This window comes from Echinococcus granulosus (assembly GCF_000524195.1).
Source record: "Echinococcus granulosus chromosome Unknown EG_S00092, whole genome shotgun sequence".
Lineage (NCBI taxonomy): Eukaryota > Metazoa > Platyhelminthes > Cestoda > Cyclophyllidea > Taeniidae > Echinococcus > Echinococcus granulosus.
This window is the reverse complement of record NW_020170472.1, coordinates 167,780-185,383: the sequence shown is the minus strand read 5'-3', so window position 1 is coordinate 185,383 and position 17,604 is coordinate 167,780. Positions and strand designations below refer to the sequence as shown.

General features: G+C 40.9%; 3 protein-coding genes across 3 annotated transcripts in view; 1 reads left to right on the top strand and 2 right to left on the bottom strand. All coding sequences in view use genetic code 11, as the record gives it.

The window, feature by feature from the left end:
- EGR_07981 (hypothetical protein) overlaps positions 1-8,138 on the top strand; it is a gene marked incomplete at both ends in the record, with an annotated part of 14,505 nt that extends 6,367 nt beyond the window's left edge. Inside the window, 5 exons of the mRNA XM_024497230.1 lie at positions 3,095-3,233; positions 4,131-4,186; positions 6,365-6,435; positions 6,784-6,908; positions 7,897-8,138. Coding sequence (XP_024348360.1) covers positions 3,095-3,233; positions 4,131-4,186; positions 6,365-6,435; positions 6,784-6,908; positions 7,897-8,138 — 633 coding nt within the window. The remainder of the gene's footprint in view (positions 1-3,094; positions 3,234-4,130; positions 4,187-6,364; positions 6,436-6,783; positions 6,909-7,896) is intronic.
- Positions 8,139-8,288: 150 nt separating this feature from the next.
- EGR_07980 (hypothetical protein) lies at positions 8,289-10,338 on the bottom strand (the record flags this gene model as incomplete). The annotated part of the gene is made up of 4 exons (XM_024497229.1): positions 8,289-8,446; positions 9,416-9,596; positions 9,668-9,854; positions 10,328-10,338. The coding sequence occupies 4 exons, from the start codon at positions 10,336-10,338 to the stop codon at positions 8,289-8,291; spliced, it is 537 nt and encodes a 178-aa protein (XP_024348359.1).
- A 3,564-nt stretch (positions 10,339-13,902) lies between these two features.
- Positions 13,903-17,604, bottom strand: part of EGR_07979 (hypothetical protein) — a gene marked incomplete at both ends in the record, with an annotated part of 6,030 nt that continues 2,328 nt past the window's right edge. Inside the window, 3 exons of the mRNA XM_024497228.1 lie at positions 13,903-14,032; positions 14,104-14,233; positions 16,225-16,381. Coding sequence (XP_024348358.1) covers positions 13,903-14,032; positions 14,104-14,233; positions 16,225-16,381 — 417 coding nt within the window. The remainder of the gene's footprint in view (positions 14,033-14,103; positions 14,234-16,224; positions 16,382-17,604) is intronic.

The following is a 17,604-nucleotide window of genomic DNA, read 5'->3' as shown; positions in this document are numbered from 1 at the left end:
CGTGTATGTACGTCTACCATATCTGCTCATCACTAACGTAGAACTCGAGAATCTCCCTGTCTGGCTGAACTATCATCATAGGATCACCGCTTCTGTCTGCACAGCGGTTGTGAACGGAACAGAAGAGAGATCACGGGCAGCATTAGGAGCAGAGTTAGGAAAAGGGAACAACTATGTCGCGATTATACGTTTAACTGTACAGGTCTACACTCAAACACAACTACGGAGTGCAAAACGCATCAAGATCTGCAAAATTCTTGTGTGAAATAACACCACAAACTACTTAGTGCCCTAATCTAACACCGCCAACTAACATAATTTACATCTTTGCCTCCAGCATTCAACTCCAATTCTACAAGGGTAACTACCGAACTCACAAAGAGAAACTGACTCGACGATGAGGATATACATTTTGGGTTTGGGGCAATAGCAGGGAGATAAGCAAATCCCGTAATTGTGGGGTGAGAAAATGTCACCTAATGCCCTGCCTTCGTAATACAGTCTAGTAAAAGAGCTGAACATGAGACAGTGCTCTTCAAGCACCAGTCAATACAGAACAGTTGATTTGGACAGTAGTACGAGACCCATCACAAACTGATACGCAACACACGTCGCACATTTGTGACATATGTGCTCACATATCGAAATGTGGAAAACATCAGTGATAATAGCTGCGAGAGTGTAGAAAATACTAGAGAGATTGCTCTTGCCAGTAGGTCTGCTCGGTTAAAAATGCATGAAATTTGAGGAGGCGTGGATAAATGCAATAAAGTGAGCTCTTGCCCGAAGAAGTTGTTGAAGCTGCTATTAAAGATTGCAGAAAGTGGAGTAATCAATCCATCCCTAATAAATGTTGGCTAAACTGTGTTTGCAAGTATTGCAGCGAATGAATGAATAAGAAGTATTACCAAGAAATCACTCAAAATGTTTGTTTTGCGGTAATTTTTTATAATAAGCAACTGTATGCAAGACAATTCCATGGGAACGCAATTCTGGTGGTGACGCCTAGACTGGATAAAGCAATGCAGCCTGAAATCGCGCTAAGATGCGTGAGTGGATCAAGCTACATAGCAATGCAGACACAATTTTCTACCTATCAAATATTATGTACTCACTTTGTTCTCTTCTGTATTTTAAAATGAAAATTGCAGTAAATTCCCAACTAACGACACACAGATGCACGACTGCAAAAATAGACGAGACTATGAAGTGCCTCTGAAGTAGTTGCAAGTTTTGGTCAAGAAAACGAAGTGTGGAAGATAAGTTCACTAACAGTAGAAAAGGCCTTATTTCATCATGGATTGTGCAGAGGTAACAACATGCCTAACTTTAACTTGCAATTCCATTCTGCCACTTCCGGTAATATTTCTTAAAGCAAAAATTACGTCACTTAATGCGGGTCAGCACATATAATGCCACCTTTTCGACCAAAACTGCCCATTTTTACACTCAATCAGACAGCGTCCATAATGCTATACAATATTATCGTGTTTTCTCCGAGGAGATGGGATTGGCAGTGTACTCTGAGGACGGAGTGGACCGTTTGTAGGGCGCTACACTTTGTCCCCCATCTAACTGATGTGCGACGGAGGTAACATAAAATTCCCATCATTTAAGCATGAGTAAGGTAAGTTTTGTTAACAATTAAGTCATTTTACAATACAATCTCATTAATATTTGGAATTTTTCTTACCTCAATGTACTGCAAAATGCTGGACTTGTGTATGGGAAAGTAGCAAAATCAACGTGAAATTGATCTTCCCTTAACTTTGCATAAAAGTTGGATTGTCCACAGTGGCAGTATTTTGGCAACTTGCGTGTTCAATTTTAAGGTGAGTATAACACTTGGTGTGCTTTTGAGCATTCGAGCGTCTCAGGCATCATGTTTTTCCTTACTTCGCATTTTCCCAGTTCGTTAAATCAGTAACACGGATTTCCACTAAATCAATCAATGATACTCTCTAAATGCCTCAAGATAAATGTCTCCTTTTTATTAATCGCTTCCATATGAAACCTATTAAACAAGTTAAGCCATTCCCTCTTTGTGAATAATACTTCGCGATAACAAACCGCACACTGACATGACGAAATGACATTCAGATGGATGGAGGTAGAAGTACTGAATGGATGGATTAAGAGATGGATAGCCAGTTCACAATGTACTGATTGTGCTTGTTTAATAGCGAAACTGGCGAGACTTAGTGATACGACCAGTTTTTAAAATTTCTTAAAGCTGAAGAAAGTGCACCTGTAAGACATTCCAAAATGTAAAAGAGGGACCGTATTTTTTGAGCCTGCAGTGCCACCCCGCCAATGGTTAGCTATTTTAAAAGGATTCATTTGCATTTGTTCACTAAGTCGTTTATAACCTTTCTGGAGCATCCTTATTCGCAAAACTGCGGCAGTGAATGTGTATACTATCACAATGAGAGCAAATTCCATGTAAATTTAGCAAAATAAATTGCATTTCGCCATTGTGAACTGTGAACGCTGTGACCGAATGCGGGTGCCCGTGGTGGTGGAAGATCTGGCACAACACTTGCACTACGACCATTGGATCCTGCAAGTTGTAGAATGCAATCAGCTTGCGCCGAAATTAATAACGGTGCATGGGCACTTTTTCGTCGTGGTCCGGGATTTCGAATTTTAACCATACTATGCAGCTGCACATAAATTAAAATGCGTTCATAATTTCAAATGAGCTTAAAATCCAAGCTAAATTTATCATTCAAATTTTCAACCTAGAAGATATATCCACAATTCTAATTGTGGAGAGCATAAGTTTAATTTAATCGTCACCCTTCGCAGGAACGGATCGTGAACATCTTCGAAGGACATACAAGTGTTGAGCTTTTAGACCATGCACAAATATAGTTCGGCACATGCCATGACAAATGTCAGCATCGCCAATGTGTACTACTATTCCTCTAAATGTGTTAGCATATTCCTACCACAAGTGGTCTTCAAATGAAGCTAATGTTCCCCAAAAAAACTGAACCGTCAAACGGCCATTAAGTCCACAAACACATTAGCATTTATCCCCATTCTACTTTTCGGTGAGGCTATTAGTTTTTCTTAATATCACTTACTTCAGCAACCGATTGTTGATGTTTTCATTAACACCTTTGAAATATTTTTTCACATAACGATAATTTATGTCAATACAAGTTTTTCAATTAAAGATTTAACTGGGATTTATCTTCACTTGACCTGTGCACTCTACTTGCCTGAAGGTCATGATAGAAAGGAGCGCAGCACGCGATCTCCCTCCGATAACAAAAGGTAGTCATACACCGGTCTCGTAAACACTTGAATAAAATTGGGGTCGTCTTCACACACGATAAGTTGCTTCATGAGTTAGGGGTCTTAAATTAAGAAGGCCCTTGGAAACCCCAAAACGAAGGAATGTGATGGCGCTTTGTTCGACAGCCAAGAAAGTGGGAACGTAATTCTTCAGCATCAAGGAACGGAGGGGGTTTTGCTGGTAGAAAGATGGCAGGTCCGTAGGGACAAAGCAGAAGTAGTGTAGCTCCAAGCGGCCTGGTGTGGTTCATTGAAATTATTCAGGAAACTGCAACCCCCTCAAAAGCATCAGTGCCAAGAGTGACTCGAGAATGACTGAAATGCAAAATTAGGCATTTTAACGCATTAAAAGTAGACCATGTTATCAAAAATACGTTTCAACCCAAAATTTTGTGCTTAGGATTCATAAAAGGATAAGCGGAATGCAGTTTTGCTAGGGCATTGAGATGCAGTGTTAAAGATTAGCGCCAGATCACACGAAATTCTATGGGAATGAAGTTAAAAATATGAATTTTGAGCAAACAAATAAATGAAGAGAAATATGGGTTTCTGTGACACATACGATCCGCCATGTAAGGACGGCTTATTGAATGCGAGCCGCTGGTCTCGATGATTCTTGGCTTACCACTGACTGTGTGGGTCAGTGAAGGTGCTGTGTGATGTCAAAAAAAACAACAATAGTAGTAGTAGTTAGTAACGTTGACGAAAATGTCGCAAGTTGCTTCGCCTATGATGTAACAGTTTGGCCGGTTTGCTAAACTATACGCTCGATATTTAAGAGGAAGTTTCCTTATGAAATGGTCGTTCACTCTGATTTGACATAATAGTGTTTGCTTCAACTAATTTGTGCAAACAATGTAACAATTTGTTTGGTGTCGATAAAGTTAGTAGAATGTGCACTTACCCGAAGATGTTGTGGCTGATAATGAAGTACAGAAAATAGTTCATGTAATTGCTGGGTAAACCACATTCTCCAACAAATTTGCTTGACATTTTTAAAGAAATCCTTTGTGAGGCAACGGCAAAGGAGAACGAAATAGAGCTTGTGCCATTACACCCACTCTCCATGAAGAAGCCGTACATATGGTAAATGCATGTCACATCAGTATCTACAATTTTTACCAGAAATGCGTGGGTGCAAGTTCACTGCTTGCAATAAGTCCTTACAAGTTTAGTACTTACGTACTTGCGGTGATATTGGGTGGAAACACCTACGTATTCTTCTTAGGGAAATTGGCTGAAGCAAGTGTTGCTTGTGGCTGGAATTATTGCTAATAGACGTTTGATTTGCCTTCAATCCGTTTAGAAGTGAATGCTTGTGGGACTGCTTTATCTTCAGGCATTTGACATTTTTATTGATATTGTAACCAGTGTAGATATACACAACACTATTCCAACGATTTGACGGAATTAGTGCACCAGGATACCTCCGGGACCATTATTGCTCACCAAAGTAGACTTGTGTGACTGAAGGCACTTACACAGCAAGATGTTATTTTGTTTTCATACATGCATTAATAATCTGGAAAGGCAATTATTTCTACTTACGAACATGCCACACAAGGACGATTTTGAACAGGACGTAAAGTATTAAGGAGAAGAAAATGCAACGCAAATTACGAGAAGATTGTCGGAACTAATCCGAATGGATTGGCAGCAAATATGTAAGTATGCAATTGAGAAAATGAGTGAACTTGCCACACTGATCCAATCACTCAAGTATAAACTGGCTGAGTCAGCTTTTATGCATATTTATAACTCATAGGACCAGAAGCGAATCGTGTTTTGAATGGTAAGATAGTAGTTTGCATTTTTGAAACGTCGAGCATAACGAGTACGGTTAATGGGGAGGTTACAGAACGAGTCATTATTCAGACGTTAAAGGTTTTTGAAGAAAGGAATGTTTCTATTAATTTATGCCAATAAAATAACAACTCATCATTAACATTCCATTTATTCAACCACTTTGTAGGCTTTCCTTGCACAAATTTTTCCTGATTTTAATGCAGTGTAATTTAATGCTCACTTTAAAGCCCTTCAAGGCCAAATCCACATTAGAGCTTTTGCCTTCGACTTGACAAATGTCCACATTTTCAGGTGCTTTATCTCTTCTTCAGCCGTCCTTGCATCACTGTTGGTATCAACCCCTTGCGAATGCAACCCACCGAGGACTATAGAAAGGCAGACATGTTTCTACTTCTCCCGAGTTATTATGCCGATTTTAAAAGCTGTAAATGTCTAATGTATCTCAGCTGTCTTGCAGATTTTGCACCAGGTATGTGGTTATGACAGCAACATTGACCTTGTTCGTTACACCCCAAAAGCCACATGCTTTAAGGAATAGAGGAAGTATATGTACAGACAGAATTTGTTTCAAGTTGGGGGCATTGCAGGAGTCCACTCTAAACGAAATGCGAGCCAATGCTAAATTGAATAAGTAGAATTTGCCTAACCAGTGATTTTATTAACAATAATTGTCATTGAGCCCGAGGTGGAAGAGGGAAAATAAAGATTTGTATACTCATACCACCTTGACCATTCGTAGTAGGCACACACTGGTGCATTTCATAATGTTTGTTAAAAAGTAGCCACTCTACTCCATCTAGCAGTCTGTAACCGGAGGTAGAGGGCGAGGCGTGGGGGAGAATAAAAGGACCTCTTCAAAGCTCAATAATTGGTCATTTTTTAACAAGGGAGAATCATGCATTGCTAGATAGTGCTTCAGCATTCCTTTTGTATAAATTGTCCTGATACTCACTCACTTTATTTTTTAACACTTGCCCACTACTTCATTGCAGCATTAGCGCCATCCAGCCGCTGGAGTCCCACATCTTGGCACATGTTGAAGGCTGACAAATGAGAATTCAAATCTTAGGCAAGCCATTCTGCGCACGAGCATTAATCGAAGCGATCGGCACTTAACAAACTCTCCCTTTTCTATGGAAGAGTCGTAATTATTTCAATAAATGAAGGCCGCATTACAGAGTGAAGATATGAACATCTTAACGCAGGACGGACAGTTTGTTTCCTTACCACTCAAAATAAAAGCAGTTTATTTTAGACCCGAATGTTGGAGTTTGATCCAACAAACAATATTAATCGCATAAATTTTTGCTCTTTTAAAGTGGAATTGTAAGGGTTTCCAAGATCTCTTTGCCATTATATCACTCAATGTTGAAATCAAGGACATGTTCAGAAGGTGCAAGTAAATTGGCTTACATAAGCACTGACATTTAATACATTATTATTTGGAATCTCAGAAAGTGTCTGAATATCCGCATAATCTACATTGAAATGCTGATTACGAAAACATGGTGCTGGACAACCCAGCAGGACATGAAGCTATTGTGCTTCTCTCATCATGGTTGCGTAGTTGCGAGCATATTCGCCGCATTTTCATCATTGTAAAATTTTTTGGTTGTAAGTCTACGTAGAATTTATAGATGATTGCCAATGTCAAATCATTTTCACATAGAACAGGTTCCCAATTTTGACTTTCGTGGTCATCTCATTAGAAAACTTAGTCGGTTGGCGACAAACTGGAAAAAAGGATAAACAGGGGAAGTCTCCTTATCCAAATATCCTTTCAATACAACAATTCCTTTGTAAGAACCCCGTAATATGTCACTTGGAATAAATCTATAGGTGGATATCATTTTTACAACCGGTGAAAGTTAAGCGAAATCTGTGCGGTGGAAAATACTTCTTGTTAACTAGTATTGCATGTTGGTGCCTATACTTAAAGTTGAAAGCCTTAGTGATTTTAATCAGTGCTCTTTCGGACCTTAGAACCTGTTCAATAGGATGAGAATGACCAGATGTTGCGCTCCATGGGTACCATGTGACGGTAAACACGGGTTACTGGAAGTTGACCTCTCAATTGCAATACTTTGATTGGTTCGAACTCTCTTGGAAGCTCCGCAGATTGTGGGCAAACAAAAGGTACAATTTTTTTTCTACTTTAATTAATTTTCTTCATTACTATAGGCAATGCCATAACCTGCAAAGCCGCTACATTTTTAAGCACTATTGCTATATGTCATTTGCTTGACCCCCATTGACAATGTACTCCCTGCTGCACGAAAACTCAAATGCTGCTAAAAAACCATGAGGTCATCACTGCAATACTACCAACATTGGCCCCACTGCTGTCTGTATGGTCTTGTAGACTGCCAACCCTCCAGGCAGTTTTTGTCTAGCACAGCAACAACACTCTCGGGCAGGAAAATGGCATGTCAGATAGTTAACAAAGTACGCAAGTGTAAAAAGTCCACACACCTAAACACTAGGTGGCTACAGTATAGTGGTTAAGAGGGCATAATTATGCCCACCCTTGGACATTGTGATTTATCCGAGACGACCACGCCATTAGCTGCAAAACCCCATAAAATGGTAACATGCACACGCTTGGCGACTTCACAAATTACACAACTGCAATTCATGCACAATAATTTAGTTTAAATCTACAAGATCATCGAGAGCATTTACTAGTTACATAGGGGTCAAAATTACAGATTATCGCAACATTGACGAAGTTCGGTGGTTATATCACGTTCGCATGCCCCATCAAACAAATTATTTTTGTTCATTAAGGTCCTCTGTTTAACAGTCCTTTTCATCTCTCTTGTCCACGCTTGAAAAGTGAACTAAACCCTTCATTTCACGAAAGTCACCACATAACCAGTTCCCACTGTGCTTATCTTGTTCTGCCACCATCTCACCAGCGACTGTATTTCAAACCACAAGATCTGCTCTTTACCATTGATGCAATTTCACCAAAGGTAAATGAAGATAAATTTTGTATGCAAATATTAAAATCGACAATACTTTGTTGATCTTGTGAATGAGAGTTTAACTGTTATGACAAGCACTGGGATAATGAAGAAGTAAGACTTCGAGAAAACGGCGTCTTGAATGGCGATACTGTGCAGGTGTCCACTGCATGAGCTGGTGCCATTCTCCACTGGTTGTTTTGAATGTAACAATCAGCAATGCATCGGCACTAAAGTCGGTCTATCCACATATTTACCAACCAAGAGAGCTGCACTGGAAGCACTAATTGTATCGTGAACCAGAATGTTCAAAAAGGAGCCGGGAGGATATTCAGGAAATCTAAATGGGGGTCCAGCCCTCCTCTCAGTACCTAAAATAGGTAATAGTGAAGTGTCAGAACGGGTGCGCTCTACCACTGTGAAATGTAACCATGGCATGTAACCATGTGACCATGGTTGCTGCCGATCTAGCACAAAACCTGCAGCATGTTTACTGGACCAAAATACAGCCTTATTTCAACAATGCAACTAGAAACTTGCACAGATAAAGCTTCAAATATGCTTTTAAGACATTTTGACCTAGAAATAAAACCACGACAGACTTGTGATTTGGCTATATAATCTGTAACCCCACGCAACTTCCCTGAAGGCAAAGGAGGACACAAAACTCGGGCAGACAGTACATTTATTCGACATACAGTAGGACTTGGGGATACTGGAGAGGCCTGGAGGCCAGTCCACCCGACGAAGGTGCCATGGCAGAGCACCTAAGTGGTGTTGTTACCAGCGATTCCCACAGTCAACCTCCTGCATCAGTCATCACATTGTAATCGGTGTTGTAAGAAAAATACTCACAAGCCAACTACACCAGTCACCAAATTTCCATGCAACCGAGGAGATACATGACCGCAACATCACTGATCCCTCTTGGCAATTCTACTGGACGTGGAGTTTCGTCCTGCTGAATGAGAATCGGACTCGGCGACGCAAGAATGTGCCGGTCACCACTCGTTTTCATTGCTAGCAGTAGAAACACTGGTCCAAAAGCAAAAAGTCAAACACCTGCCAAATGACAGTCCCAAGACCACGTTTTCGAACAAACAATCAATGTCTGAAAAGGCTACAAGTCAAATTTACTGCCGCAAGCACTACCACCACCACCTGCATTGCAAACATGTGCCTCAGCCAAACAATCTACTCCACGCCGTCAGCCCCAGACAATCGTTACAAAACAAACAAAGCCCAAAACCACAGAATTGAACATGGAATAAGTTAAAAGTTGTAAGCAAATGAAAAAAATGATTAAAATTGTTTAGTGCAGTGACTGAAAATGAACAAACTTACCCGCTTGGTCTTGTTTCCCTCTCGCCTGGCACATTTCATCTGTTCCACTGCCGATGTCTGTACACCCCCAATACATGTCTCAGCTTCTGGAGCGCGCTTCGCATAGGTGCCTGACGAATTCCACCGAACATGGAAAAGACGATAAGCAATGGGCCAGTAGTTATTTTCTTTCAAGACCTCAAAAAATGATATAGAAATGGAAATGCCACAACTATACACACCCTCTATCAAGTTCGCCTTGTGTTTACCAATGCATTCCACATGGTGCCACACTTTAGTGAGATACACTTCAGATTTACAAAAAGAAACATCTGGAAAGTAGCAGCATTTACATCGTATGCAAACCGATATAAGTCAGGCAGCTGTGATTTTGAGTGGTCGATCATGGAAAACGTTATTATATTGCCAGCCGTCTTGCCATTCTTCAACAGAGTCCTAAATGCGACTGTTAGCATTACCTACAGCTTGTTTTCAATTGCACAGTCAAGGTTCCATTCAGGTAAAGCCAATTTAAGTTGCACCCGGAAATTTGAATGACTTAATCGTAATGCATGAAAGTATGCTACAGCCTTCCAAGCAAACCGTCCCAGGTCTCCGAGAAACTTGTCCTTGCTTCTGAATCAATATCAAATACCAACTCATGTCGAAACGGAACCTACAATTAGGTGGTTGCTAAGACCCCACTATATACGTTTCACAAAGAAAAAGTCAACACGAGCGATGACTGAAGTCACAACCAGTAATGTAGAAGTCAATGAAAAATTAGATTGCGAAGTACCCCATAAGCACAATAAATTCTACCAACACAGACATTATAGCAGCCCAAATAACGTAACTTTATCCATGCCTTAACCACGGAAAGAGTTGAGAATAAGGGGCAAAAGCAAATAGGCGTCTAAAACACTTACGTTGAATCCATTAACACACAAAAGGCAAAACAACTCACTGATTGCAACCCATTCTTACCTGAGAAAGTGCACGAAGTAATGGCAAAAGGGGGGCCTGTATTTAGTGGTGGCCGGTGATGCACCACGCTTATCAGATGATGCTGCATTGGAAACGGATACATTCCTGTCTAATTACGTCTCCTAAACGCCATCGATACAAGTAGAGGCCAGTTCTTAATAAATTTCTCCTTTTTTTACAGACGGAGCCTCTGCAGCTAGAGCATTGCGTTAGTAAGGTTAACGAGGGACCCACTGTACGACAGGAAAAACAATGCAGCAGGCAGTAAACTTGAAAATGGATGGTTAGGTTGGCTAACTTAAAAATTGTTTACTGTTAGGAGAAAGCAAAAATGTTAAAAATGTTAAAATTAAAAAGGTGCTTTAAATCACTAAAATGGAAACATATATTCGTATGTCTCTGTAGGCATATACAAACTAAAACTTGGCGAAATTTTATTAGTTACGTAAAAAGGGTTTTGTCAAAGAAATACACAGAACAAATAAGCTACTATATGTTTTTAATTAAACATAAGTGCATTTATAGTGCCTAAATTTAATGTAATTACTGTTTTAATAGATTTTAATTAAATTTTTTCGCAGCATCATTTTTTAACTTTACAGAAACTTCATTGTTAATTTCTTATCTTTGTAAACTTCAGCACTATTTTCTCTCAAGGTCATTGGGCGTGTGCATGATTGCCTGGTCCACTAGCTCGTTTCCTTATGTTGCAATGGATTGTTCCTGTGTTAGTTCGCTCGTATTACTTCTGAATGATGTCGTTTTCTGTGCAGACCTTCTAGGGTTTAGTTCGCGGGTGGTAGACGAATGTATGAAACTAACCAAAATCCAATGTCTTAGAGTGCATATTTGAAATGTTTTTGTAGTCAAAGTTGGGCTAGGCATTATTCTTTTTTTCTTATTAATTTGCATATATGTTTTTGGTGTTTATCGCCACTCATGCATATATTTTGGGTTTTTTCAGCGCTACGGCTTGTCAGTATGCTTGCTTCCTCAAGAAGTGGTTGGCCCTGTCAAATACAAGCGGCTTGTAATCAGTCTATTGGGTGGTTTTGAGCTATCGCAAGGCAATGGGATTATCGTCTCCCCGTTGTGATGTTGTACTGGTAAGAAAAGGCTCTCACGCTGCTCATTATAGCTATTTGATTGTCACATCTCGGATATGTATGACATGCATCCCTTAGCAGCTCATGATAACTGGGCATGGATCATATTGTGGTTCGCAAAGGATTATTTTTATTTAAAACAATAAAATTGCGGAGACTGGTTGTATTTTTTGGTTTTCGAGCGGAAATTGAACCGGTTTGAGCAGCTGTTCTCAATTAGCGTGTTTATTCAAACATTTACCGACTGGGGTATTGTGATGGATTGCCCTGTCTACCAGACAGACGTCAAATGCAAACACATTAAACTGTGCATTTGAAGCTGCTATTTTGAGTGTCACTCTTGGCTTCCTTCGGCAGGGATTTGCTGGAACTCAGGTTCTTGTCACCGTGTTTTTCTTTTATTTGGCCTTATCGCCAAGGGTGGCTTATCAAACATGTGCAAATGGGTGGTCCTAAATTCGTTTAATGGGAGGTGTTCGGCCCTATTATGCAATATTTTAGTCTTTGGCCGGGCCTGGTTTCACCAGTTTAATTCTGAAACTTGGTCCTTTTGTAGCTGTGCTTTTGCGCCTTTTCTAGCAAAAAATGTAGCCTTCAGCCGCCAAATACGACATCTCCATAATAAAATTCCCCCGGAACTGCGCGGCTATGCAAATGCCTTCATTGTAGGCGCTCTGCTTTTTTATGAGTAATTTCGTCCTTCAAATTGGGACGAAAATGCCTACATTGGCTCAAACCACCAGAAAGTTGGTGCTCAATTCACGAGTGCCGTATTGCCCAAAGCTGAAATCGTAAAAAACAAATGGTATATTAATCTACTGCTTACTGCCATTAAACTGTTCATAAGATTTCGGGATAAAAGCACTTATGAAATCGCTCTTCTCCGCGGCTCAATAATGCCTTTATCATAATTGAAGCGATCTGTATCCGCTAGGATGTAGTGAAGCCTATCGATGTATGGGATGAATCTTACTTCGTTTGAATTATTAATAAGATATCTACACTGTTTGGTAGTATCATTTACCGAGACAGATTACTGTACGAGCATACCATTTTAGGTTAAATGTGGTGTTCAAGCTTTATTTTCTGTCAAGTTAGGGCGTTTACCGTTATTTCTATACCATGTGTTGTATCTATTTTGCGTGGGGAAGTTTATTCTTTTATTTTTTGAATTGACTTGTTTCCGATTGCTCTGAAATACCAGTCCACCTATCTTACATATGCCCTAATGTTTTCGATTTACTGTAAAATGGCAGATTTATTTGAAGGCATCCGTTTGTGCAAGTTAATTAGTCGGATTTTTGTACTGCTTTTTGACGGTAAGCGGCTCCAGAGCCACCTTTTCTTATTGTAAAGAAGAATATGTTGTCAAGCTTATGGCGAATGACCTTTTTATTCTGTTTTGCACGTGATGATCTGATGTTTGGAAAAGTTTGTGGCCGACACTCAAAGAAGTGCGGATATTGGTGCTACGGCGGATGGGCTTGAGATATTACCTTCCTCCCTCATCTCCCTCCTCTCTAATGTGCATCGCGAAGCATGAGTTGGGGGGGATATGAGGAGGGCCTTCATCCAGCTTATTGATTAGTCTCGACTGTTTCGGGAGAGGAGGTAGTGTTGTAGTCACACCTTTGAGTAGTCTTGGGTAGTGGGCACTCACTAGTAATTGCGGTTGGGCTTGCATCAGGTGACCGGTTGCCTTACATGGATAGCTTTTGAAGATTTATGAAGAGACGAAAGCCAAGCAAATCGTCGATCTTTCGGCCACGTGCCCGTTTCTTCCGCCAATCAAAAGGAATCAGAGCTTCTTAATAAAATATCAGTTTGGCTACTGCCTGTCTTATTTGCTGCCATGAATTCATTTGTAAAGTAGAATTCCGTACTCTTCCAAACAGATAGTAGGGACGAGGCGACTTAATCTTAGTTATAACCTTTTTTGAAGTAAATGCGTTTTTTGCGAGTCCACATTGCTTACTTTTCCATCACCTACTCCATTAAGTTAATCTGTGTCCTTTAAGGTTGGCATGGTGCTAGCTTTAACGTTCTCTATTATAAATGCAAGGTAGCATCGAATCTGGTGTGCATACATTTTATCCTCTGCGGATGCAGCAGCAAATATGCGTTCCATGTCCTAACAAAAAACCTCAAATTCCTTTTTCTTGATGTGTCCATTTGCACCATGGGTAGGGAAATTACAACGAATGTTGCCATCCTTGTTTCGTGGTCTTTTGGTCCTTTAAACCGCAACACTCTTTTTGATACAATAACAATTTGTTGACCATTTACAAACGACCCATTCCCTATCCCACACTTCCGCGTCACGCAATGTTTTGTTCCCAGACGATTACTTACTTTTCATAGGCTTGTGTGGTGCTTAATCATTATTGAATGTTCCATCCGTCCCAACAATATCATTTTCGACGTTCACACGAGCTTTGCAAATCTGATTGTAAACCAGCGTAAACAGCTGGGTTTAAGGGTTTCGTGTGTGTTCTTCCATTCTCGATTTTATTAATTTTTTCTATCCTTTGGTGTTCAATCCTATTATAAGTTGGATTTGCTTAGTATTCCATGTTGTCGAGGGAAATTAATAAGAGTGGTTTGGTCTTTACCAAACCATAGCCTGACCTTTGTCCTTCCCTTCACATAGGTTCTCTTCGCAACAGCCAGTAGAAACGTTCGCAGAATATCGACAGCTGCTCCCCCCATTCCTTTTTTCTCCTTTTGCAGCTTCAGTAGTACCTGATTGAACGTGAACTTTAACGAACTTCTTCACTGGTCTTATGGATTGAGGTTCAAACGCTGGAGAAAATGTGCGCAACAAAATATCGGCATCGAAGGTCAGTGGGGCCCTTTGTGATTTAAGCAGCGTTCGGTGTTCATGATCAACGTCTTTAGTAATGGGAATTGCCTTAAGAATTGGTTCAGCATATGCAACGTCATGGTGGCTGTAGGAAGGCTCGTACTTGCTGTCTACGGCCACTGAAAAGGCGTCAACCCGAATAAGGCATGGACTACAATTTATGAGGTACGAATCATCGTGGATTAAACTGACGAAGTCGAGATGGAGTCGTGACGTGACGTGATTGGGACTCTTCCAGCTTGGGGGTAAGTTATTGGTGGAGGTTTTGGAGGTTTGCTTGCCACCTGTTAAAAACCGGCAGTAATTTCCGGATGAGTCCCAACACCGTTATTAATGTGGAAGGCTGAAGCACTATTTCCGACGAATATCGCTGACCGCTCAGGGAACATGGCTGTCATGTGCTCTTGATTGCAAATGGTGTTAGCCAATAGTTCCTCTAGACTCAGTTTTCTGAACCAGCGCAGACCATGCAGGTCGTATGTGTAGAACATTTCGGCGAATGGTGTGTCCTGAAAGGATACCGAACACTCCAGTTGAGCAGCGAATTTCAGTTGGTCACTAACTACACTACTAGCGCTTAAAATTTTATGCTGTTGGGATTTGCCAGTTGGCAGCCCCAGTCTCTCCCATATGATAGTGGTGTCAGCGAAACCGGTGTCCAGCTGTGGTCGTGGTATGCAGCCCGTGAAACAGATGATGATGAACCATAAACGACGTGATGCACTCACTTAGGAGACAGGTCTTGATGACGTTGGGTGGTCTACAAGATTGCTTTGCTTTGCCTCGCCATGTCTTGACGTAACCCGCCTCACCCTGTCTTACCATGTTTGGATCACCTTCTACCTGCTTGATGTTTGTTTTCCCCGTTACAGTTGCATAGGCATTGGCAGGATCGACAGCCTCCATCACTGTGGGCAACAGTGTTGCACTGGCGACGCTAGTAAAGAAAATAGACTAATCAGAAGAAGAGATTTTGCTAATATGAACGTCTAAGTATTTGGCACATAGTGATTAAATTCCCACCTACACCTGGATATCAAGCGTTTAATCTCCAGTTTCGATGTTGTTTTCCGCAACCTCATCATATGCTTTACCACGTAATGCAGAGTTTTGAACAAATTTCTTTTTTTTTGTAATCCATAGTCCCTCCATCTTGTGCAACTTACGAAATACAGGCTTCAGTACTTCCCTACACTCTTTTTATCCTTTTGAGGCATGTCACTCGCAGTGGGTACCAAAGTCTATCAAATCTGACAGCTGATTGACATTTAAAGACAGGTTGTTTATTCATTGCTGTCGGAGAAAAGTGACATTTGAATCTGATTTGCTAGAAATACTAACGGATTTATATGTGAGACGGGAAACACGGGTTTGCTTATTAGGATCTGTCACGCGTTATAAAGTACTTTCGGGAAATACCATCCTTCCAAGTTTTGGTAGAAGCTTGACTTTTGACAACGTAACCACCTGTCTACTGACTTACCTAAGTAGCATGCACCGAAAGACCTGATTTTGCTTTATGTCGTTCGCAAAAACGACAATCTAGGAGAACCTAGCACTTTTCTATCCTCAGTTTACTTGGTAATTGGTTAGGTTAATCCAAAAGGGTCTGACGAACGGAAGCATTAATTTGGGGAGCATAAGGGGGAATGAGTTGTGCGACATGAATATCTTTTTTACCTTTTTGAAGGTAGTACCGGCTCAATCAGTGCCTTTTTTTCGCCGTAAATCCAACGATGGGAAAGACGGCAATCTGTCTCCGCATCATTTATTAAGATCTTTTATGAATCCCCAATTACGTGATGCTTTTATTGAATAGGCAACCATCCCGTCAATCTACCCTACTGAGCAGTGTTTAATGTGTCCCTACAGAAATGTGGCACTGTTCTGCCAAATTTTATGTTAAGTGAAATGGCATCCAAATATGTAAAGGGTGTAGTGGTATGAAATTTTAGGTAACCACTGTCTGAAAGAATTCTAAGAATGAGGTCATTCCTGGGTATCTTTGTGTTCTTCATGTGAGCCAACTGAAAGAAGAAATGAAACAAGCTTTCACAATTGCACGTGAACACCTACGACTGCCGTATATCAGTCGGACTAACGTCCTCTAAAAAGGAGAGTCAGTACAGGTATACAAACCGATCCCCTCACCTGAAGTACGTCGCAAGTTCCACCATCCGTGGGGCAAGATGCATTCCCAGTGATTGAAGTCATCTTACCGGCAAACCATCGCCTTTGCAATGTGCAACTTCGTACTCCGTTAATCGCCCTTCATCACACCGAGGCACGTCCGCATAAGACTGTACCACCTGTCGCATATAAAAATGACGCTTGCGTACTAACGAAAGAAGAAAGACCGCCACTGATGGCATACGTAGAGACCACCCATAAGGAGGGCCCCGAGAACTGTGCTCAAAAAGACGATGGGGCGGTGCAAGACGTGTTTGCTTGAGTACACTTCTCAGGTGAGAAGCGCTCAGTGAGCACAGATCACATTACCGAACAGTCGTCATCGATCGCTGAGGGAAGAGAAGTGCGTTCCCCCAATCCCTGTTCCCTGGTCAATGTACCGCGAATAAAATGTCTTTAAGTGGTCAGTCTACTCATTGCTTGGTGATGAAGGTCAAGGAGGAAGGGATAAACACGGAGTTGTTTACACTCGGAGCTGTTCCATTTATGGCAGACACAAGTTATCAAATGTTTAATGCTTGTGTATCAGAGTCACCTGTATTTCGTTGGAGTAGTTGTAATTCACCTAAGGCAGTGTGAAATGCTGCGGTATTGTGTCAAGTATTTGGTCGCTTAAGGCCATTCTCTTCTTGGAGAGTACTTTGAGCAATGAATATTATAAGAGTTATTGTGTGGAGAAGGGTTAATAAGCCAATGGATTTTATTGGCAGTTGCTCATTTACTTGCCAGCATGTTGACAGTGAAGTCAGCCAGAGAAGAGGTGCAAACCATCATAAGGTAGTAGTGCTAAGAAAAACACATTCTTCACTATTCAGTGGCTAGCCACTATAAAACGAAATACTTAGCTAATCGAAACAGAAAAACTGTGTTGAGAATGCAGGCAAGGGCAGCAAACAGGAAGCTCCTTGGCCAACAAGACGCTAGTCAAGTGCAAATCTCACTCCTCTGTTTGCATTGAGTGGAGTATAGTTACTTAAAATTTAACACTTCCTTGTGTTGTAGTTCCTTTCCAGCTTGGCGTGGCAAGAGGTATATGCTGCTGGGATTCGCCCAATTCCCA